The 24,757-nt window shown below is 34.5% G+C and overlaps 1 protein-coding gene and 1 pseudogene across 3 annotated transcripts; one reads left to right on the top strand and one right to left on the bottom strand.

Moving 5' to 3' along the window:
- Window positions 1-1,787: 1,787 nt before the first annotated feature.
- Window positions 1,788-2,711, bottom strand: LOC132165029 (4-hydroxyphenylpyruvate dioxygenase pseudogene; annotated as a pseudogene).
- A 4,285-nt stretch (window positions 2,712-6,996) lies between these two features.
- TBL14 (TRICHOME BIREFRINGENCE-LIKE 14) lies at window positions 6,997-15,635 on the top strand. 3 transcript variants are annotated; one of them, XM_059577185.2, is made up of 6 exons: window positions 6,997-7,131; window positions 9,949-10,243; window positions 12,151-12,354; window positions 13,333-13,528; window positions 14,287-15,130; window positions 15,317-15,635. In XM_059577185.2, exons 2-5 carry the CDS (start codon window positions 10,087-10,089, stop codon window positions 15,113-15,115), a joined length of 1,386 nt encoding a protein of 461 aa, XP_059433168.1. In that variant the 5' UTR covers window positions 6,997-7,131; window positions 9,949-10,086; the 3' UTR covers window positions 15,116-15,130; window positions 15,317-15,635. The 3 variants fall into 3 exon arrangements, with proteins under 3 accessions (XP_059433168.1, XP_059433165.1, XP_059433167.1); XM_059577182.2 differs by having other exon boundaries at window positions 14,287-15,635; XM_059577184.2 differs by lacking the exon at window positions 6,997-7,131 and adding an exon at window positions 9,243-9,456 and having other exon boundaries at window positions 14,287-15,635.
- Window positions 15,636-24,757: the final 9,122 nt, after the last annotated feature.

The following is a 24,757-nucleotide window of genomic DNA, read 5'->3' as shown; positions in this document are numbered from 1 at the left end:
AGTGTCCTCCAGCTATGACCTATCATAGACTCAAAATAGATAAAAATAAAAACTGAAAGAAAGGCATCTGTGTTTACATTCTGTATACATTTATCACATCTAACACGTAAAATTGTACCAAAAAAAAAAAAAAAGGTGAAAATGGGGAAACGAGGGACAAGCCTAAGAGTAATGATCTCCATTCTCCAAGTTGATTATCTTCTTCTTCTTCTTCTTCTTTTTTATTTTTTTATTTTTTTTAATTAAGTTCATCATCTTTTGCGTTGCTACCAAAATTCACAAAACTCAAAGGGAAATAAAGGCACCGACTCACCAACAACAAAATTAAATAAAAATAACAACAAACAATAATACATGTAACATGTGGTGTGACACAGACTCATCAAACAACAAAGTAACAAACAACGACAAAATTTTTTTTCAAAAAAAATTCTAAGATTATGATGCGAATTGCCTTGCGGATATGTGTTTTTGTTGAGGTTTTTAATAACTTTTTATTTAGCAAAAAAAAAAAGAAGAAAAAAAAAATTCGATCTATTAAGAGAGTTTGATCTTTTTCCTTAATGGAAAAGAAATCATAGGATCTATCATGGTGAGAATTATAAGGAAGAACTAAATAGCCTTGTATAGGAAAGAGGATCACCCATCACTTAGAAGAAACAAAAAAATATATATATAGAAAAACAGGATCACCCATTTTATATGCTTGACAGATGTTCAATTATTATCCAATTCACACACATGTGAAGAAACAAGAGAATTTGGTTAAGAGTTGTGTTAGAGATAAATTATTATCCAATTCACAAAGTGGTGTGGCACGGACTCACATCACTCACCAAACAACAAACAACAAAGTGACAAACTTCCTAAAAAAAAAAGAAAAAAAAAAAGAAGGCATCAGCCTATCCCTTTCTAAGCTTTCTCAGTTTCTCTTTCTTTCTCTCCCTCTTATTTTTTTCAGCCTTTATTCTCTGGGTGTCTTCTTTATTCTCCTTTTGAGTCTTTTGGTTATGCCTTTTCAAATGTTTGAGAGAGCAAGTGAGAGTCTTTTGCAGAGGCCAGACTCACCACGCACGACTTTGGGCTTTAGTTCACCAAAGAATCAAATTCAGAGATAAGGAGTTGCAGTCTTCCAGATATACACTGGCAAAAAAAAAACAAATAAGCTTCAATCTTCCAAGCTTTGATTTTCTTTCAATGGATGATGGATCTAGAGAGATCCATGGCTTAATGAACACTTTCGTTCTAGAGACAGTGTAGAGTAGTTTTGAAAGTGAAGAGAGACGAGAGAAGCTGAATCACACGGAAATAATGATTTTGTTTTCAAGATGTGATTTTTGTTCTGATGCCAGCAGAGAAGAGATATTAGCATAAGTTAGTTTGATGCTTGACTCTTGATGTGATGCTACAAAAAGGCTTAAAGCTCAAAATCAAATTGTAGTCCTACTAGTTATAAATGAATGGGAGTAAGTTTAAGGGCAAACAGAATGATGGCATTTTCATTTGGGGTGAAATTAAAAAAAAAAATAAAAAAAAATAAAGGGGATAAAAATATTATTTTGGGGGGAAAAGTTTATTAATTTATGAGACAAATTTGTAAAATATATATATTTGGGAAAATTACACTTTACACCCCCCCTAAAGTTTGAGCCGATTTTCAATTCGACCCTCAATGTTTCAATTTTTGCAATGCACCCCACCAAAGTATAAATTTTTTTCAATTTGGCCTATCCATTAGTTGCTGCCATCTTCTCTAACGGAAATGTGATCACGTGACCAGCACGTGATCACTTATGCTGATTCTTTCTCCAAAATGCCCCCAACCCCATCTTCCCTTTTTCGTCCTTGAGTATGAACCATACTCTCTGGATGATCTCTACGAACATGGTTAGTATAAATATATGACACCAGTCAAACAAATTCGTTAAATATGTCAAATTTTTTATGTAATTATTAATTTCTGCAACAAAATTGGCATACCGATCTCCAACAAGCTTGGTGAAGATCTGAAGCAAGGTGCCCTATTCATCCCTATCCACCAAAATCCCCAATTCCTCGCATTCCTTGATCTGCTCATCGGTCAACATGTCTCTGGATCAGTTCTTCAGATTCTTGTAGTAGCTCGGTGGCGGCGACGACGACGGCATGAACTCGAAGCCCCTAACCCCACTACGCTTCCTCATCTCCCTTAGCGTCCTAAAGATGTTCGAGGACACCAGCGCTAGGTGCTACACCTCGGCCCCCTTGTTGTGCTCTCAGAATGTATGAATCGGACTCTTCCGCTTTGTTCCGTACACCAGCTCGTTCATCGGCAACAAAACCATATCGTCGTTGTTTCCCCAAACCACCAAACCACCGAGTTTAACCCGCTCTCGCTCGTTCCGACCTCATCTATTGTGAACTCAGCGAACTCGTGGAATCCGGTGAAGCTTTTCACATAGGAGACGGTCGTAGATAGGTCTGGCACGTTGCCCACGGGTGTGGTCTAGCCATCAGAGCCTGAAGTCCAACGAGTAGGATGAGAGCCCGTCCACGAGTTCGAATTTGGGCAAGAACCAGGAGTCCGGGTCTTGGGAGTCTTGGGGGTTCAGGTTAGAGCTGTTGTAGCTCATGTAGCACAAAACGATGTCGCCGTAGAGGTGGACCTCGGCGAGGCTGGTACGGATCATGTATTCTAGTGACAATGATGAAGAAGATGGGGTTGTGGGCATTTTGGGGAATGAATCAGGATAAGTGATCATATGTGGGTCACGTGATCACATTTCCGTCAAAGAAGACAGTTGTGACTAACGGATAGGCCAAATTGAAAAAAAATTTAAACTTTGATGGGGTGCATTGCAAAAATTGAAACATTGAGGGTTGAATTGAAAATCGGCTCAAACTTTGGAGGGTTAAAGTGTAATTTTCCCTATATATTTAAAGAAGAACTTCAGAAAATTTAGGGGGGACATTCGCCCCCCCACTACAACATGTCCATCCACCCCTGCTACTAATATAGGTAGACAAATTAATACACTATGATGAGCGCCAAATGTTGCACATTCAAACCCCTTAACTTGAATATGTTAATTCCTTAACATTGTTATCTATTTGATCTTATTTTGTTTAAATGCTTTCAGGTTCTTAGGGAGAATACAAGAAATACCATTGATTTTAGGCGTAAAATGCACTTTGAGAAGCTATTGGCAGAACTAGGATCGAGCCCAAGAAGCTCGAGCCCACCTATGCTCGAGTGTGCAAGCAACTAGGCTCGAGCGCATATGCGCTCGAGTGCATATCACCTAGGCTCGTGTGCACACAAGCGGCTGAGATGACCTGGAGTCCGAAACTGCTATAGAAAGCCTTTTCAGGTCTCTTAATCCTATTGGGAGACTGACTTACGAGTTTATAGGATTCCTAGGGCTTCTAATATTTGTTTTACACCCTATAAATAGGCCTATAAGCCTTGAAGAGAGGTGTGCTTAGTTTTAGAGAGATAATTCACACAAAGATCTTCTTGGAGACGTGAAGAGTTAAAGAGAAGATGAACATGGCAAGAGACTATCCCAGCACCAGCATGAGCAACTAATTTTGTAATAGGGTGTTGATGTAGCCATTTCCAAGTAACAATAGTTTAATTGTATTTTAATTTGAGTTTTTCTATATCAATGATGGTTGTATAACTGTGAGAATTGATCTTAATGTTTATATTCTATCATTATGAAATTCTATTGTCTTAGAAAACTTTTTATATTGATTCAACTCAATCCTTCATATTTTCTGTGATTATATGAATGATTGTTATACAACGGTTTTAATTGACACATGATTAATAGGATTTAATAGGCCATGTTTAGGAAAGACGAATTACTCTACACCCTACCTTAGTGTAATTTATGTTGACAATTTGTACGACCCGAAGATGGGTTATGCTTATCCATTAATTGCATTTAACTTATTAAGATATTTGGTAGTCCATACATAAGGAAGACAAATCGTACCACATCTAGAGGTTAGGCAGATGGTCTGTGCCAACCGAAAATAGATTATACTTATTTTTTAATAATTGTATTTTCTTGACTACTCGAGTGACATGAGTCTTATTATGCATATAATGAATTTTTCTTATTAATTTATTATTGACCATTATTATGCGGTTAGTGGTGAAATCAACTCCCTATTCTCCTTCTCATCACAATCTACTTTTGTTTTATTTTATGCATTTACTTTATAAACTCAAAAACAACAATCATATTTTAATTAAGTTATATTTAATTTTGAAAAATTTGATAATGTATTTTCACCTTCCGCATTATATTTATTTTGATTTGTCAATGGACGATCCCCTCAGTTAGTTATGAGTTAACTGTATTGGAGGAATTGCCATTCACCCTATCAAGGTAGATCGAATTACTTGATCCAATTTTGGGGGCATTACAGTTCGGTATATTGTTGGACCAATGGTCCTAGGGTTTCAATCAAATGTTCCAAAAAAGCATTGAAGGTTTGAGTCTAGAGTTAACTTCGAACATTCCAAGGGAACTTCGAACGTTCGGCTATTTTTTTTTTTTTTTTTGAAAATATTAGTTGTTAGGTATTTAGGAAAATTGGCCTATGACACTAGTTAGATTGATTTTAAACATTAATATCAAATCACGAGTGTTGATTTTTATAAAACATGATTAAAACATATAATTACTTTTGTCTTTTTATTTTATTTTATTTCAGAGTATTATACAAACCCCTAAAGCCTCCATCTTTGTTGTCATCATTGTCGAGCTCTCGCTCACGCTCAGTTTGTATCTTCTTTAAGGTGGAGGGGTTTCTAGGGTTCTTCAGAGACATGGAGGACTCGTAGAGTGTTGGATTGGGGTGTAGAGGTAACAATGGTGCAATGAGCCCATAAGGTTCAACCTATACAACATTTTCTTGATGCCATGGTTCAATAGGCTCTACACAAATAGACGAGTCTACGAGGCAAGCAGGGGGGTGAACGAGAGCTAGGGTCTATGGTGGTGGATTGCGGCAGTGGTGCTAGTGACAGTGACGACTATAGTGGTTGGTATTAGGTGTGGAGAAGGAATAAAGGCGGGTGATTGGTTGGGGATTTCGTACGATTAGACTAAAATGATCTTTTTCCTATTTTGAATAGGGATTTAGTAGGATTAGACTAAAATGATCTTTTTTCTATTTTGAACACTTCAATTTCATCTAGCTGTTGTGACGAAATCTAAGACACAAATTTGAAATAAGGGAAAAATATACTTTAGTCTATGAACTATGCCACATTTTCACTTATGCCTTCAAACTTTAAAAAGTGATATTAGAGTCCGAAAAATGTTAAGGTCACAACACAAATCTAACTTATAGCTAACTTCTCTTCTACGTGTCATTTAAAAAAAAAAATTGAGAGAGAAGATTTTGGGATTCTGAAAATTTGAGAAAAAAGACAATTTATTTGGTTTAAAATTCAAATTTTTTTTACACGTAGGAGAGAAGTTGGCCATAAGTTAGATTTGTGTTGTGTCCGTATCAAACCTCTTAAAGTCCTTTGAACTACCGCTACATGTCAAATTAGATATTTTTACATTTTTTTCTTCAAAATACTCTTGAATTTATTATAAAAAAAAAAAAAAAAAACCAATTGAAAAAACTTAAGGGCTCTCATATGACAAAAGGGCTACTCGTTTTGGGTATTTTCAAAATTTTCCTTTTTTATTTTAATTTTTTTTTCAAATTTTAAATTTTTAATAACTTTAGGGGTATTTGAAAAGAAAAATAAAAAAATGAATAATATACATATAGGGGCCGAATGTTATTTTTTAAAGATAAAAAACGCAAATAAAAATATAATAATAATGAGGGGCTGAAATATATTTTAGGGGAAAGTCCACATAACCCCTTCAAACTACCACTTAATTGACAATGTTCCCCCCAAACTTTCAATTGTGACAATGTCCTCCCTAAACTACAAAAAGTTGTCAATATTCCTCCCAATGACGAAATTACCCTTAGTAAAATTAAAAAAAAAAAAACTAAAATTTCGAGAAAAAACCTAAAACTAACAAAAAAAAAAAAAAATCCAAACGTTGGCCAATTTTTTCTTTTTTTTTTTTAAAAAAAAAATCAATTTTATAAGAAAAAAATTAAAAAAATTTCGATTTTTTTTTTTTTATAAAAATTGAAAATTTTTGTTTTTTTATTTTTATTTTTGTTTTATAATTTTATTTAAATAAAAATTTACGTTTTAAAAAAATAAATTTTCGTTTAATAAAATGAAATTTTTTGTTTTTTAAAACTAAATAAAAAAAATAGTTTTTTTTTTTTTAAAAATAAAAATAAAAATTTCCGTTTAAAAAAAATTAAAAATTTTTGTTTAAAAAAATTGTTTTTTTTTTAAATATTGTTTTTAAATTAAAACTTTTTGTTTTTTAAAAAACTCAATTTTTTTTTTTTTGAATTTATAGGGGTATTTTTCTCTTATTGAGAAATTTATAAGGGCATTTTTGTCTTATTGCTAGTCTTGGGGGGGACATTGATAATGTTTTGGTAGTTTGGAGGGGACATTGTCACAATTGAAAGTTTGAGAGGAATATTATCAATTGGGTGGTAGTTTGAGGGGGATACGTGGACTTTACCCTATATTTTATACTAAAAATATTGAGAGCTAACAAATTAGCAATGGAAATGAATGCAATTAATGAAAAAAAAAAAAAGAAAAAAGAAAAAAGAAAAAACAATAGACGTTCACTATTAAGAATTGGAAAATGCTAAAGCCCCAACTAGTAAATGATCCGCACCGCAAACCCTGCCATCGTAAATTGCCACGTCACAAGACAGGAACGTTTTAGTCATTTCATGCATTGTGATTCAACCATGTCTTTTCATCAAATGACGAAAATATTCTTCCGTTTCTGCAAGTGTCGAGATGTAATTGGCCGAGGAGGAAAAAGAATCTCCAGTAGCGATAAAGGTTGTGTGCCTCAAACGAAAGAGAACCCCCCCACCTCTCTCTCACTTGCTTTCAAACGAATTGCTTTCATCTTTCTCTTTCTTTATCTGTAAGCTATGGATCTAAGATTGTGAAATGGGTTCAGCAGCAACCATCTCAATCATACAAGAAAGAACCCACGAAGGGGATAGACAAAACAGGTTCTTATTCTTCTTTTTTTCCCCTTGAGATTTACTTCTTTATTATGATGTTTTTTTTCAAGCTTCTGAAGAATGATTAGTGCTCACACATGTTGAACTGGAACCAATTATATTTTGAAAATGGTATATGGGTTTGTTATTCAAATACCCAGTTTGGGTTTTTGAATAACAAAACAGGTTCTTATTCTTCTTTTTTTCCCCTTGAGATTTACTTTTTTATTATGATGTTTTTTTTCAAGCTTCTGAAGAATGATTAGTGCTCACACATGTTGAACTGGAACCAATTATATTTTGAAAATGGTATATGGGTTTGTTATTCAAATACCCAGTTTGGGTTTGTAAATTGTACATGTTGTGGAAACTTTTAGAGAATGAAAATTGGAAAAGTTCTCAAGGATCCCACTTGAATTATACTGTACACTTTCGTTTTCTGGGGTTGTACTTTTGGAAATTGTCCTGGTCCCAATTGGGTTAACATTGTTAATTCGATAGAAGATATTCCATTGTCTGATGCATTCTGGGATTGGTCCAATTTTAATCAGAAGATATTCTGGGTTATATGAGTTCCTTTCGTAGGAAAACTATTTGACGTAAGCCTCATCATTAGAGGGAGCTATTGTTTTTAACAGTTTATAAACAAAGTTGAACTTAGCTCCAAGGCATGATTTTTGCTTATTTTCTATCAGAATTTCTTGAATTAGGCCTACATATGTAGTGCCAATTTAATCACTTGTTTTTTGTCTTATGTTTTATCTTGTTTTGTTTTGTTTTGTTTTGTTAGTGAAATGACTGATCAACTATGCAATTAAGCAAGACGGAGTAAACATTTGATTGTTCTTTTAGATGTGTGTTATAGTGCTTCTGTCTACATGCCAACTTCAGCATTGGATATTATGATGGCTCGAAAAGTTTGCTTATATATATGAATGTATGTATCTTGTATTGCTTTCAATGATTCTGGCCATGGTAGCTTCAAAAAGTTTGCCAAAGTCTGTTACCATTCTCAGATTTCTTTGTATTCCCCTCGTATTTAATAAAGGTTTCGAAAAGGTGTTGGCCATCTATGTAAACCTTCTTGACTTGTTTGAACTGAATTTTTTTGAACATTTAATTGCATTCTTTGGTTTTGAATTTATTGATATCTCACCAATCATAAAAAAAAATATGGTTTTTATTTGGATCATTCTGTGTATTTATAGTTGTCCAAAAGAAAGAAGTGTATCCTTGCAATTCTTCTTAATATTTTATCTAATGGACTTCATTTGATTAATCTATTATTTCATTCTTACATCATTTTTTTCCTTCTTAAACTACTATCTATCACATTCAGGGCTGACTCAATAGGTAGGCCACTTAGGCCATTGCCTAAGGCCCCCAATTAGAAGAGAAAAAATAGGCCCCAAGAAGAAGAAGAAGGCCCTAAATGTTAGCTAATGAAATTGTTAGTGCATTTTTGTCTCTTCTCGTGGAGTTTTAACACACCTATGTTTTCTCTCTCTCTCTGTGACAGTTTTGTATTTTGGCCATTCATTTCTACATCTGTGGGAGATCTAGAGTCTATAACAATGAAACCTAATAAAAACCTAGATTTGCAAAATGAGAATAATGAATTTTAAAGAAAAAGATTATAATATAGAAATTTAAATAAATATTATTTAATTAATAGTTAAATATAAGAAAAGGTCTTGCTTAAAATTATCGCCTAGACCACAAAATTTATTGAGCTGGTCCTGATTACATTAAGATTGCGGTTGCTTTTATTGATCTTGAAATAGCGACTTTATGCTTTCATCTAGCTTCATTTGTTGGAATATCAAAAAGTTAGCCATGAAGAGTCAGGTTCAGGCATATCAAAATCCAAGGATTTGAGGACTTATCTGGATATCAAAATAATGTTGTACACTTCAATTTCTTGGAAATTTTTTTAGATTATATAAAGTTTGATGGGCTTAGTAATATTTTGCTGTTTACTTTCCAAGTTTTATGTACATCAATATGCATCGTGGAGACTCTGCTGTATGTCACTATAATAACTATTAGAGGAAGGAATTTTAGAAGAATTTTCTGGATCCATGCAGTATTGGCGTAATGATGTGATACTTATTTTTGGCAGTAGTATCTGCCTAGAAGAGTTCTTGAAAAATAGAGAGTTCAGCAAAGGAAGCATGACTTGTAACTTCCATCAAGAAAAGCCATTTCTTTTGATACCAATAACAGTATGCTGACACTTTGACTCAAGCTTTTGTTGCAATATGCTACGGCCTCTTTTAAGAAGAAAGCATTCTGAGCTCTTGCTCTCTTCTATAGGAAAGAATAAATATCGATGTACGATCTCTTTCAAGTAAAGTACTATATTGATTTGAATTCCACTTTATCAAACTAAAGTAAGTTAGCAAAGTCAAAATGCAAGATAGCCAATTGGTGAACCAACACTTTCTGGGAAAAGAAATTAATTACAATCTTGGTATCCATCTAAAGTACTGTGCTAAGTATTGGAAATGTGTCTACAGTGTTAATCATATTCTTAAAGTTTAAGTTCTTAATTTGAGTTGTACCTCCAAGAAAGCTGTGTTTGGTCATGAGAAAATAATTTTTTTTTGTTCCAGTTTCTCTTCTTAATTTTTATACTAGTAAAGGCCAAGCAATTTCAAAGTACTGTGTTGCAAATCAATAAAGAGGTCTTACATGTGTATGAGTGTGTGTCTGTATTTTAAATATAAGCTGCCTAATAAGTCCAATTTAAAATTATTTCCTTTTCCTGTTTCCCGTTTCTGTGTCAATGCCTCTAATCTTTTTCTTTTCTTGTCCTAACTGCAGGCAGATGAAGCCTGCACTACACAATGGCTGCTTCTGAGTATATGATGGGCTTTTGCTGAACATATGCCCTTAGAAAAAGCTGAATAAGCATTACGATCTGAGTGGGGGATCCATAATTCCTGTTGTCTATGAGCAGAGATGAAAGGAGGAAATACTTTTAGTTTGAGGGGGAGAAGTCTTTCTCTCACTTTGGTTGTTCTCATTGTTACAACTATAGCAATTTGGGCTTGGGAAAAAAATCCTTTTGCTAATAGTCTACTATCGGCCCAAGAGCAGTATACAATCCCTACTTCAGGTTTGTGTGTCAATGCATTCATGTATAGACAAACGTACTTGTATTTTGGTTCTTTTATTTGTAGTAAAATTTTTATTTGGATCCAAAGAGTCAAAATAATACTACATATTACTGATTCAAGAAACCTATATACGAGGCTCTACTAAGAGAACAGAAGTTTATGCTCTGACAATGGGAACTAAGAAATTATTTATGGTCCTTGCACTTATATAAGCATGCTGGTCATGTATGCAGTCTTGGTGTTACATCGAATAGTCCATCAAGAGGATGTATTGACCCCTGTACTTTTGACTTGTTGAGTATATTTTTGGAACAGGTTTTTGCTAAAAAGACTAGTACTAATACCTAGATGAGTTTTGTCTGCTCTAGTACTTTAGATTTTTCATGGTGCCAGCATTGGTTAAAAATTCGCATTTAGATCAAATGGATAGAGCTTACAGTTTCTACCTAAAAACAAGCTCCAATTTTTTTTTTTAGGGGCTTCAGATATTTGAAGAAGAAATTTGGTGGTTCCATTTCTTTATGAACACCAACTCACACACACAAACATGAATGGAGCTAGAAAAGTATAATAAATCTCTAAATACTCCAGTCGAAATTCTGATTTGAGCATAATACACCTTAAAAGGATTATTTTTTAGAGGTAAGAACTTTTGTGTGCCAAATAGTTGTAAGTGAATTGATAAGCTAAAATACTAGTACATGAGCCAAAACATCATGTGGTGTAGGCATTATATATATAATATCCCATAAGTTGTGATTTTTACTCAAGTTGTTATAGACTTTAGTTGGAGAATTGGGTTTAAAAGAAACTGATGGCTGATAAATACTTGTAAATGGTTGTATCTGTTATTGTGGACCGATTTTCGTAGGAGGAATGGTGGGGTTGGAGACACCGGAAATAGATGAAGACTGGTTATGATCTATGCACAGTATTAACAACAAATGTTCAGGATATCATTATGGCAAAGTGAGGATGTTAATTAGCTTTTCCAAATAGATTAAATGATAGTTGCTTGCATGCATGCATGAGAAGTTACTTGTGGCACTAATTGAGCAAAATGAATGAAAGTTCTTGTGTCTGAACATTCATGTATTAGGCTGATGATTCCACTTGTATGGAATTGCTATTTATCTGAAGTTGAAGGGTGTTGAAGGGACAAGAAGGCATAAAGGAGTTAGGATTAGGTCATGGCAGAAGATATGATTGGTGATTTTTTCTGGATGTGATGGCTCCATAATGAGCTAAGTGGATACATAATAACCTGTATAAGTGACCATGTATAACGGATCAAGGCTTTCTTGACTTTATTTAAGTAATATTGAACAGTCGCCTTTCCTTATATGAATAATCTTCTAGTATATATTGTAGAATTAACTTTAAACATTGTTTCGGGAAAGTTGCAGTTGCAGAATTTTCATATTCTGATAGATGAGTCAGGTTGAATGTAAGCCCTGTGTAAAATTTTCCATCTCATACCTTTTGTACGACCTATGTGTCGCAGAGCCCATTTATGAATTGAAATCCCAGCCCAAGCATATGCATGCCAAAATATCACATCAACTGCATATTCATACCCATTAATTGTTGTTACCCATCTAATGCACATACTCTATATTTTCTTTTCTGTTCTTTAAAAAGAATCATACTAATCTAGGAGTGACAAATGGATAGCTCCAATTAACTTGATATTTGTAGAGTATGTTGGCCATGGATTAGGAGCGTGCTTAGTGAAACTTGCCCACTAAATTATTGAGTGGTGTAAACTCAGCTATGCCACCATTTTAAACTTGATTTGGTTCTGAGTGGTAACATTTTTAAGATGTGATCTTATTATCCTCAGCATGCTTGTAGCTTGCTTTTAGGTTTGACTGCCTACTGATGAATTATCTTTATTGTGGCTTAGAGTTTCGTGTGGGTTCCCGAAATGATTCTGTAGTATCCATGAAGCCAACAGAGAAAATTGAGGAAAATATATCACACTCAATCATAACAGAAGAAACAACAGGAGAAGAAAAGTTTGGTACTGCACCAGTCGATGCTATATCTGCATTCTCTCCTGAAAAGATAGAAAGTGATGGGCATGTGATATCCTCCTCCAAAACTAAAGGTACAGTTATTTTCATATCTGAATGGTGCTTCTTCAACATCTTGCACAAACTTTTGTTTTACCATTATTGTTTTCTCATTTAAATATTTAATAGTTGGGGCAGCCCTAGTAATTAAATTAGCTTTATCAACTTCATGACTCAGCTAAACTAGAACGACAAGTATTAATAAATAACCATAAAACAGAGGTGCATTTAGGAGCCTTTTAAAGGGTCATTACCCAGAGGTTTTAGTAGTTGTTTCATAGTATCAACTCTCAATTGTTTTGATGGCCTCTTTTTAGGTAAGTTGTATAACGGGTGGCTATTCATCAGCCTTACAATCAATTTCATTTAATTGATTGTAACATTTTAAATGGCATAACCTCTTTTGTCCTGTGTTTGTCAAAATTAGCCTCTCAAACTTTAGGAAGGCAATCAGAGGAATTAGTCAGTCCATGCAACTATGTCTTCTTATCATTTTACTCTGTACTTTTCATGTATTATTTTCAACTGTTTTACATTGAATTTTATGGCTTTCAAGAGAAAATGAAGCTTATGTTGCGCCCTCTAGCTTGTACTTGCAGGTAGAATTTTTGCCTATGACCATCCTACATAAACATTGACAATTGGCTTTGTATCTCTTTGGCTGAAATCCCAGAAACATGTTACCTATCCCTAGCAATGGGTTTATCCATTTAAAGGAACTTATGATTTTTGATATCTGGAATTGTGATTTCTTTAGTTCTTCTGCTAAGGAGATGAGGCTAGGAAGTTGGAACATGCATTTAAGTGACAAGAATTAAGTTTGTGGGCTCTATTACACATTCATAGTCATGAAAATAACCAGAGATCAATTTCTCTTATAAAAAGGATGCTGGGTGTAGGAAAACTAAAGATTTTGCAGCCATTCTGAAGGCTGATTTTGATGTTTTTCATCTGATTCACTCTATGCACTCTTCAAATCTAATCTAAGGTTGTCCAATTTTTCACCTCTGCAGTCTGCAATTATGCCAAGGGTAGATGGATTGCAGACAGCCGGAGGCCATTGTATTCAGGATTCAGGTGTAAGCAGTGGTTATCAAAAATGTGGGCATGTAGACTAACACAGCGAAAAGATTTTTCTTATGAAGGATATCGGTGGCAGCCAGAAAATTGTGACATGCCAAAGTTTGAGAAGTCCACATTCTTACAAAGGTTGGTCCCTTTTTTTTTTCCCCTTCTTGACCTTGTGTGGCTTTATAATTGAATTCAAAGAATTTTCCATGGCCTTGGTAAAAGTTTATATATGAGTAGAGGATCATGAAATGGGCAATACAGAATTGAAGCAAAGGGTGCTACAAACTCTCTTCTCTTGGAGGATATTGGGGTTTTCTTCGCAAGCTTCAACGCTTACGGAATTTATAGATTTATGTGCGTCCTTTTCAGTTTAAAGCTCGTGTAGTGGGCTCTTTTGTATACTTCCTGTGTACATGGGTTGCGCCCCTTGCGCTTTTTATACAATGACTTTTACTTATCAAAAAAATGAGTATCTCGTAAATAAAATTTTCTGTTGTTCCTAGTTTGACGAAGTATCCTGACTTGATCACTGCATTTACTTGACTTTAATCAAGTTTGCATAACATAGTTAACTTCAATTTTCAGATTGTATTTTAAAAAAAGTATTATCAAATTTTGCTACTGAATCAAAATCTTGAATTTGTCTAAATAGATTATCACTGATGTCCTATGCTTTTCATTGGCACCCCCACTGAGGTTTTTGTTTGACTTTTCAGCTAGATTTTCTTAACTTTTTTATTGTTTTTTTTGAGTTATTAATGATCATTTATGCTATGGTTCACTGACCCCTAATATGCATATTGACATGGGTTTGTCGTAATTTTGAAATTTGGTGCCATATAGACAAAGTGAGGTTTTTGGTTATGTTCATGATCTAAAGTGACTGTACATTCCAGAATGCAGGACAAAACAATTGCATTTATAGGAGATTCATTGGGCAGGCAGCAGTTCCAGTCTTTAATGTGTATGGCAACTGGTGGGGAAGAGAGCCCAGAAGTTGAAAATGTGGGAAAAAAATATGGTCTTGTCAAAGCTCGTGGAGCCATTCGTCCTGATGGTTGGGCTTATAGATTCACAAAAACAAATACCACCATTTTATATTACTGGTCAGCAAGTCTGAGTGACCTAGTGCCCCTTAACATTTCAGACCCATCCACCAATGTGGCTATGCATTTGGATCGTCCCCCGGCTTTCATGAGACGGTTCCTCCTTCATTTTGATGTGTTGGTTCTAAATACAGGACACCACTGGAATAGGGGTAAGCTTAATGCAAATCGTTGGGTGATGCATGTAGGTGGAAAGCCAAATGAAGATAAAAAACGTGCTGAAATCGGGCATGCCAAGAATTTTACAGTGTATAGCGTTGTCAGATGGCTTAATTCACAGCTTCCCTCACATCCTCGCCTTAAAGCTTTTTTTCGGACAATCTCGCCTCGGCATTTTGCTAACGGGGACTGGAACACTGGGGGTAGCTGCGATAACACCGCTCCATTGTCTGGAGGAAGTGAAGTAGTGCAAGATGGATCAAGTGATCCTCTTGTTGAGGGTGCTGTAAAGGGCACATCAGTAAAGATTTTGGATATAACTGCAGTATCTCAACTGAGGGATGAGGGTCACATGTCCCATTACAGTCTTAGAGGGAATCTGAATGTTAGTGATTGCTTACATTGGTGCCTACCCGGAATCCCGGACACATGGAACGAGCTCCTTATCGCACAAATATAGGCTCTGCCACGCTGAGTATGCATTGACTAAAGATTGATTGAATCTCCTATTCTTTATGGTCTAAAGAAGACCATTTTTTCTCATTTACTTGTGACTCAGCTTTTTTACTGATTATAGAGTAGGTAATTAGCTAGAGCCAATCCAATTCTCATGTTTACATGGAAAATGTATTCCTGAGTGTTGTAGTTCTCATATTTACAGGTAGTTTATGGATAATGAGGCTGCCAAAAGAAGGAAGAATACCAGAGGGCTTCAGCTCCATTGTTACAGGTTTAAATGGTGTTGTATGTATCATTAGTACATTGTCACAAGAAAATGTCCTAGAGGTCTCTCTATATACCTCTCTCTCTCTCTCTCTAGGGTTTATTTATTTCATATATGTTTCTGTTTAATGAAAATAGCTTCAGTGAAGGAAACAAGGAGGAGGATAAAAGTCTTATACAAAATCAATAGAAAATTAATTTATATTCATTGAACTTGGAAGTCTTCATTTATGAATAATTTCATTTCCTTCTGGATCTCTGTATTTCTCCTTTTTGCCATTTCTTCCGTTATGTAGAAAAATAAATAGTTCTTCTATCACATTTTCTACCGGAAATTAAAGTTATTACAATAATCTCAAATTCATTGGTAATTTTAAAAGTCACATCACACTTAAGAGGACTCAAGGAAGACTCTGGTCTTCCTTATATCATTACTCTTATAATTATGTAAAACTTGTTTAACAGAAATTGAAGAATAGCTCCAAGGATTAAGATCCAGCAATTGCCCGATCAACAATTTTATTTTTTATTTATTTTTTAATCTACGGCCAGGAAGGTTCCACGTCTACCTATATTTAAATTTCAAATTTTAAACAAAAATTTAGGTGGCTTTTAGTCAATTAACTCACCCCTTTTTCAAAATTTTCCTTGCCATAAGTTATTTTGAAATGTCATTTGTTGCAGTCTTTTAACAATTTTCCTTTTGGATATCAATCATAATAAAAAATTATAGTCTTTCAAACTCCCCTACTTTCAATTTTATAATCTATTTTGAGAAGCAGAGAAACAAAGAAAGGAAAAAGATAAAGATAAAGAAAAAAGGGGGCATCACTTTTTAAATCATCACTTTTTAAAGAGTTAATTAGAAGAAAAGAAACTCCGATAAATCATCATTTTTTTAAGTGTTAAAGGTTTCTTAATCGGTCAATAATCCCTTAAAACATGTGGCCTAAACCTTCTTTCACTAACCTTTTAGCAAAGAAAAAACCTAAAATACCCTTACTGGACGAGCACTCGTCCAGGGGACCACACAAGTGCTAGTATGGACAGTGTATTACCCTTTGTGCAAAACTCAATTGTACAATCTGAGCATTTTTAACCTTTTGTGAATAGTATACGAGCGCTTGTATGAACAATACCTGAGCACTCGTAAACTATTCCTTAGACTGTTGGACAATATTCAAATCGCACGCTTGAAAAACATTTTTAACTTGTAGTGAACAGTACACGAGCGTTCAACCCAATACTACATAAGCGCTATAAATTCTTAAAATTTATAGCTTTTCTACCCTATAAGTACCTTCCTTCCCATGCCATTTTCTACCCATCCTGCCCTTTGAGCCTTAGAGAAACCCTGCTAAGTTGATTTTTGAGAGTTTGTGAGGTTTGTGAGTGTTCTTGGAGAAGGAGGAGGTGTGGAGCTAGCTATCTTCTAAGGTGACTTCTTAATCATTCTTTTACGTTTCCTAAATGTTGTTAACTACTTTCTTAATGTTACGAGAACCATGACGAGTCCTTATACTTAGTTTTCTTGTGAAAGCAAAGAATGATTTTGAAATTTTTTTAATCAACTCTTGTTGTCTCTAAAGGTTGCATGGTAATACGTTTGGTGCCTATTTATTAACAACACCATGAATGTTTAAAAGAGCTTTTAAACATTTTTCTTTGATTGTTACCTAGTGGCTTATGTGTTTATTTTAAGCATAAGAGAGGAGACACCAACCCATAGCCTTAGATAGAAGCCTAGGAGCATTTTGGGGATTTCTGGCCAAAACCATAGCCCCTAGCTGAACGCTCGCCCTCGGGAACGAGGGCTCGACCAGAGGGTGGGTTACATGCCCCTTAGCCCCTAATATCTGCACAAAGATTTTAGCAGTCCCTTTTTCGTTAGATGAAACCTCATAGAGTTCTCTAATACTACTTATAACGATGGGTCGTGTTTTGTTATAGCAGAGATTCGTGATGTCGAAGGACTCGAGCGAGCGAACGAGGTAAGTAAACACTTATGAACACTTTCCCTAAAAACGTAGCATATGTCAGCTGACTGACCACACGTATAATATGAACATGTATACTTTTTGTAATAACTTGGTAACTGTTTAATAACTAGTTGATAAGATACATTGTATGAGATGGTATACCGGTATGTGCGGTATAATGGCCATGGGCTTACTATATAAACTTGATTCTATGGTCAAATGTGTATGTTGTTATATGGGCTTTGGATTCAATGGTTGTTTTGTGACCGGTGCAAACTTAACGAGCAGTCACTACAAGACGTACATCATTAGTAGCGTGTGGGCCACCCGGGGTCGGATTCGGTCGGGCTGTTAGTGTTATGTATGATATACCGTATACAATGGCCAAGGTACTGACATTGTATTATAGGTCCACCGGGACATCGCCAACCCTACTGATAAGGAGTAATATCTCGGGTAGACCATATATGATAGTTATGACCTATAAAGCATTAGTTTTCTACATTAAAAAAAATATTTGGGTGATTGCCACCGGGAATACACCACTCTTTTATTAACTAAACGATACTTTTATGGTGTATTAACGTAGACAACACTTCTTTTAAAGGTTTACCAAAAGCTGAACGTTTATTTCTGCTTTATAATAACTAGCTTATAACCTGCACTATGTGCGGGATTCTTAATTATAATAATTTAATTTTAAAATTTAAACACATCATTTTTCATTATAAGTTAAAAAGACGTATGAAAATATATCTCATATTTTTAAACAAAAATGAATAAATCTTTATTCCTATAAGTATATATGATTTAAAATGAATAGTATAAAGAAAAAAAAAAATTAGTTAACGCAATTAATGATGCTAATTAATGACATGTGGATTATATTGAAATATAATTAATGCAATTAATGACATCATATATATATATAATGCAATTAATTATATTGAAATATAATTGACGCTAATTAATGATCGTTTTTTTTCTTAAGAAACCGGTTATATATATATATGATGTCTTTTTTTTTTTTTTTTTTTTTTTTTAGAATTCTAAACGTATTAATATGCATATTAAATTGACGTATTAATACATAATAATTTTATTTATATTATTTCTTTCCTTATTTGATTCGGACATTAATAATACTTAATTTATTGAATAATTTTTATATGGAAAACTCTTAAAATACAATTAACGCAATTAATGATTGGGTTTTTTCTTTTTCTTTTTTTAAATGAAAAACCGGTTCACTTTTAAAAAACCAGTTAAAAATTATGCCTTAAAAAACCAGTTTAGCCTTTTAAAAAAATGGGTTCATGCCACATGTCGCAATTTTAAGACATTTCTATGAGGGGTTTCGCCTTATATATATTATGCACAACCTTATCATTTAAAATAAGCCCAAAACACTATCAAAAGCCTATATATAAAAAATGGTTATTAATTTTAATAACCACTAAACACCGGTTATAACATTACAGCTAACCGCCTAAGCGAAGTGGTTGCGGTTATTAAAATTCAATAACTGACATAAAGCTTCCTTTAAGTTTTTCTAGGTCGAAGAAAAAGGCGTTGGAGGGAGATGTAAAATTTGGGTTGATGCGTCACAAAAACTAAGTTTCATGTTCCAAGCCGTTAGACGCATCTAACAGCTTGGATTATAGAAAATGCTATCCTCACTCCAAAGGTTGTTTGAAACATATCCTATCAAAATTTGGTCCATCAATCACAAAAAATATTTTTTGTATCGACAGATTGTTTTCATCACATCAACCAATTTTTATTATTATTTTAAAAAAAAAAAAAAATTCAAACATACTTACCAAATTCTTTGGACGCCGACCTATCCCTCTTTTCTCCCTCAAGTACAAGTACAACCACAAAAAAAGAAAAAAAAATTAAAAAAAAAAATCCTGCCACTTTTCTCCAACGTACAAATCATAATTAAAATTGACTTATAATGCTAAAATTTTGTACAACTTTTTTGTTTGTTTTGTTCATACGACTTTTAAATGGAAAGACCCATGCCTAATTGGTTTTTACCAAATTATCCACCAGGGAAACCTTGATAGTTGATACCAAAAAAATAGAGTCAAGAACCTCACCAAGTTTTTTTTTTTTGGTTTTGTTAATTTAAATCCTGTTATATCCAATTAAGATAATATTATCACCATGCATGTTGGAGTTGCTACAATCAATCAATTTATTACAAGCCTTGCAAATTAAAGTTCATCGAAAAATCCAGTGATATCATCGGTCCGTCTCGCACTCTAGTACATGGAAGATGTAAATTAAAAAAAAGAAAAAAAAAAGAAGGTAAATTACTTTTTGGTGTCAATATTAGTTGTTGAATATAATAATCTGTTTTTCAAGAAAGGGAAAAATAGTCGTACACTGAACTTTCCGAACTAATTTAATTTTCCTCCCCTTCTGGGGTACCAGACTAACGAGTCATGAGCCAAGTCAAAGCTAAATGATAAGTAGTCCATACATTTAACTTGAGCCCTTTGTTGGTCATATCACATGTTCTTTGAATTCAAATGAAAAATTCATGCAGCAATTTTGTTGGATTCTTTAACGTAGGATCTGTGTAAATTCTTCAGAAAAGATTTCTCCCGTTAGGGTGGAAATCCAGTGGAGAATGAGAGTATTTAGAATGCAGAAAACCAGGAGAAAACAAATGAAATATTTCACGTGAAAAATAGAAGTTGTTGTTCTGCATTCTCATGGGACTCTATAAATAGAGTCCCAATACAACTCTTGGTCAAGAGTTACTACTCTTGGTCAAGAGTTACTACTCTTGACCTGCTACCTCCACAGGAAGTAATTTTACTTTTCTGTAAAATCTACATGATCTGATGTGGTGATGACCACACTAATAATAGTGTGATCATCCTTTATACCATCATCTCCCACTTGATCATACTATTATAATTAGTAATGAAACCTTAGTTGTACATGTTTATTTTTAGTATCACAAAAAACATGTCAACTCCTTATCTGCCGTATATTCTAGGCAAATAGATTAATTTTCCATAGTTTAAGAATACAGTTCATACTTAATACTATAATTAATGATCTATTACATAATAACCATATGTAATTTGAATTGAAAAAATTTCTATTCAATTTCTTATCTCCAAGGTTACCCTATTTGAGATAAATAAAAAATACATATCATCATTCATTCAGGCGTCCCTGAATTCTTCTGATCATGCTATTTTTACCATGTAGCTTTTTCATAAAATTTTCCTTAATCCCATTTTTGCTACATGCTCTCTAAATTTATCTAGAGTTAACCCTTTGGTCATGGGATCAGCTACCATCTCTGATGAGGGAATAAATTCTACTTTTACTTCACCTCTTTCCACTATATCTTGAATATAGTGATAACTTATGTCAATGTGTTTGCCTTTGGAACTTTGAGTTCCACTTTTTATTAAAGAGATGGCAGACTTATTATCGCAAAATACATTGACAGGCCCATCTTGCATTCCAAGATGTAAACTTTTAATGAAGCGTTTAATCCAAACAGCATTGCTTACCGCTGTGCTGCATGATATATACTCAGCTTCCATTGTGGATTTTGCAACACAATTTTGTTTCTTACTTAACCAAGAAACAGCTGTTCCCCCGAATAAGAATATATAACCGCTCGTAGATTTTCTGTCATCTACATCTCCTGCAAAATCTGCGTCAGTGTATCCTGCAATGTTAAGATCTTCTAATCCAAAACATAAACCCATGTTTTTAGTTCCTTGCAGATACCTAAATATTCTTTTAACTACTTGCCAATGCTGTTTTCCAGGATTGGATTGATATCTACTAACCAATCCTACAGCATGACAAATATCAGGTCTTGTGCTTGTCATAGCATACATAAGACTGCCCACTGCTTGAGCATAGGGGACAGTTTCCATTTCAAGAATTTCTGTTTGGTCTCGAGGACACATTGTTTTGCTCAAATATTGACCTTTTGAAACAGGTGTATTTAGAGGTTTACTTTTATCCATATTAAACCTTTTAAGTACCTTTTCTATATATTTCTCTTGATCTAAGTATAATAATTTCGAGGTTCTATTCCTTGAAATTTTTATTCCCAAGACATAAGTTGCTTCACCCATGTCTTTCATTTCAAACTTAGATGCTAAGAAATTCTTTGTTTTCTGAATCATTTTTGAGCAATTTCCAGTTAATAATATGTCATCTACATATAGTGATAATATAGTCAACTTATCATTGTCATAGTGAATGTAAACACAATGATCTAGTGGACTTACCTCGAAACCGATTTCCATGATAGCCTCATGAAATTTTAAGTACCATTGTCTTGAAGATTGCTTCAGCCCGTATAGTGACCTCTTCAATTTATAAACATTTTCTTCATGACCACTCACATTGAATCCTTCAGGTTGAACCATATAGATGTCTTCTTTTAATTCTCCGTTCAGAAATGCCGTTTTTACATCTAATTGGTGCAATTCTAAATCCATCATCGCTACTATGGACATGATGATTCTTACTGAGGTAAATTTTGCTACTGGTGAATAAGTGTCAACAAAATCCACACCTGGTTGTTGAGTGAATCCTTTGGCTACCAGCCTAGCCTTGTACTTATCAAGACTTCCATCTGCTCTGAATTTCTTCTTCAGTACCCATTTACATCCAATAGCTTTTCTTTGTTGTGGAAGATCCGTGAGTTCCCAGACGTCATTTTTGTTGATGGAGTCTAGTTCATCATTCATTGCATCTATCCATTTGTCTGCATCATCACCTTGTATAGCTTCTTTGTAATTGGAAGGATCATCTTGAAGATTTATGTCATCTATACTTAATACATAATGATCTTTAAGTATGACAGATGGTTGTCTTTGTCTTTTAACTCTCCCACTGTTTTCGTGATTAGGGATATTGAGATCCAAACTCCTTTTACTCCCACTGACTTGGAGATTTTTAATGTCTTCATGTGCAGATTCTTCATCTTCTGATTGACTGATATCTTTCATAGAAGTGATATGATTTGAATTTTCTTGTGTAGATTGGTCGTCTTCTAACAGTCTGATATCTTTTATAGGATTTATTTGATCTGAATTTTCAAGAAAAACAGCATCTCTGCTTTCTATTAATCCTTTTTCACACTATTATTAGTGTGGTCATCACCACATCAGATCATGTAGATTTTACAGAAAAGTAAAATTACTTCCTGTGGAGGTAGCAGGTCAAGAGTAGTAACTCTTGACCAAGAGTAGTAACTCTTGACCAAGAGTAGTAACTCTTGACCAAGAGTTGTATTGGGACTCTATTTATAGAGTCCCATGAGAATGCAGAACAACAACTTCTATTTTTCACGTGAAATATTTCATTTGTTTTCTCCTGGTTTTCTGCATTCTAAATACTCTCATTCTCCACTGGATTTTCACCCTAACGGGAGAAATCTTTTCTGAAGAATTTACACAGATCCTACGTTAAAGAATCCAACAAATTTGTCACCTACATTTATGGTAGAGGGTCCATGAACTTGAAGCATTGTGAAAGAAAGTCTTTTTCTTTCTTCCTTTTTTATTGCAAATCTAGAAGAGTTTCCTCTTTCCATTAAATGGATTAGGGCAGGAGTGGTCAATTTCCATTAAGTCAAATTTCTATTTAATAACTATCTTACAATGCTAAATTGGTCAGCAATTTTTTCATCTTTCAATTTTTTTTTAGGGATAAATACAAAATTGGTCCTTATAGTTGACCTAAATTACAAATTACTTCATGTGGTATAAAAAATAATTTTGAAGTCCCTATAGTTAGCCTAAATGACAAATCATTCCTCGTAGTATAAAAATTAATTTATATGTCCTCAAGGTATACCAAAATAATAGTTTACTCCCTAAAATCAATTTTCCTTAAGTAAATTAACAAAATATGTCACTTTGCCACATCATACTCAGTAAAAACGTGACACGTGTTATTATTAATTTATGACTTTCAAAGATGATGATTAGGATTTTTTACATAATTTTACGACGTTAACTAAGATTACACATCATCCCTCACTTCATGTCATACTGTTACAGTAAATTAACCTATTTTATATTCCCAAAATTTTACCCTATGTGTAACCCTCCATTGTCTTCATCTTCCTTAGCCGCTTTACAAAATGCAATCTTCAAATTCTCGTAAAATGCTCCAAAATCGTGGTGAGAAAGATGGAAAATGAGGGAGGGTTAAGGCACGGAGTAAAATTTGGGGATAAAAGAGATTATGTTAATTTACTTTAGTAATATGATGTGACAAAATAACAGATTCTTTTAAGTTACTTAATGGAAATTGATTTTAGGGAATAAACTGTTACTTTGGCCTATAAGGGTGGGCAAAAACCATCCAAACCTGCAAACCCGCCCCACCCCTCGTGGATTTTAAGTGTTTTTTTGTGGGTACGGGTGGATTTCTCCCAACTCGCGCGAGGTGGGGTGGGTTGCGGGTTTTGAAATTTTTTCATTGCGGGTACCCACCCCGCCCCGCCCAACCCCGCATAAGTATAGAACAAAAAAACCCTAACCCTAATCATTTTTTTCTTGTGCCGTTTCTCCTCTCTCTCATCACTCACGTCTACTCTCTCCATCTCCTGCTCTCTATCGTCTCTCTTGCTCTCTCTCTGGTCTGTTCTCGCTTTCTCGTTAACGACTCTCTCTCCATCTCTTGTTTGCTTCTCTCTTCGTCTACGCCACCGCTCGACATCCTCAGGCCACGGGCTATTGCGCCGCTCCCACCTCTAGACCATGATCCAAGTTTTTTTTTTTTTTCTCTCTCAAGAGATCTCAAGTTCTTGGTCTAGATTTCAAGTTTTTTTCTCCCTCGTCAAGATTTAATTCCAAGTTTTTTGGTTTAGGTTTGATTCAAGGGTTCTGATGTAAGGATTGTGTAACTTGTGTTTGTTTAGGAGGAGAAGAAACCTGCAGAAGAGATGAAACGAAAAAGAAAGAAGAGAAGCCGGCGGAGGGAAGAAATGAGAGGATTTGAGGAAGAGAGAACCCAACCCGCACAACCCGCAAAACCCGCACAACCCGTCCCGATCTATCACGCCTCGCAACACCCGAACCCGTGCGGATATTGTTCATTGTGCTCGAGTGGCAGGTTGGAATTTCCAGAACCCGCATTGTGCGGGGCGGGTGAGAAAAATACCGATACCCGCCCCTCCCCGACCCGTGTCCACCCCTATTGGCCTACATTGAAGAATTATAGATTATTTTTTATACCATAAGAAGTGATTTGTAATTTAGGCCAACTCCAACTACAAAGACCTATAAATTATTTGTCATACCACAATAAGTGATTTGTAATTTAGGCTAACGATAATGACCATTTTACATTTATCCTTTTTTTTTTTTTTTAATCTACGGCCAGGAATGTTC

The sequence above is a fragment of the Corylus avellana genome, chromosome 11, assembly GCF_965113065.1.
Source record: "Corylus avellana chromosome 11, dhCorAvel1.hap1.2, whole genome shotgun sequence".
NCBI lineage: Eukaryota > Viridiplantae > Streptophyta > Magnoliopsida > Fagales > Betulaceae > Corylus > Corylus avellana.
Note: the sequence above shows the minus strand (reverse complement) of the source record. Positions and strands in the feature narration are given on the sequence as shown.

Bases quoted from the DNA above. Each gene is read 5' to 3' on its own strand.
- TBL14 (XM_059577185.2), top strand. From the start codon at position 10,087: ATGAAAGGAGGAAATACTTTTAGTTTGAGGGGGAGAAGTCTTTCTCTC. The intron at 10,244-12,150 runs GTTTGTGTGTCA...ATTGTGGCTTAG, and splicing joins GTATACAATCCCTACTTCAG to AGTTTCGTGTGGGTTCCCGA. The intron at 13,529-14,286 runs GTTGGTCCCTTT...TGTACATTCCAG, and splicing joins AAGTCCACATTCTTACAAAG to AATGCAGGACAAAACAATTG.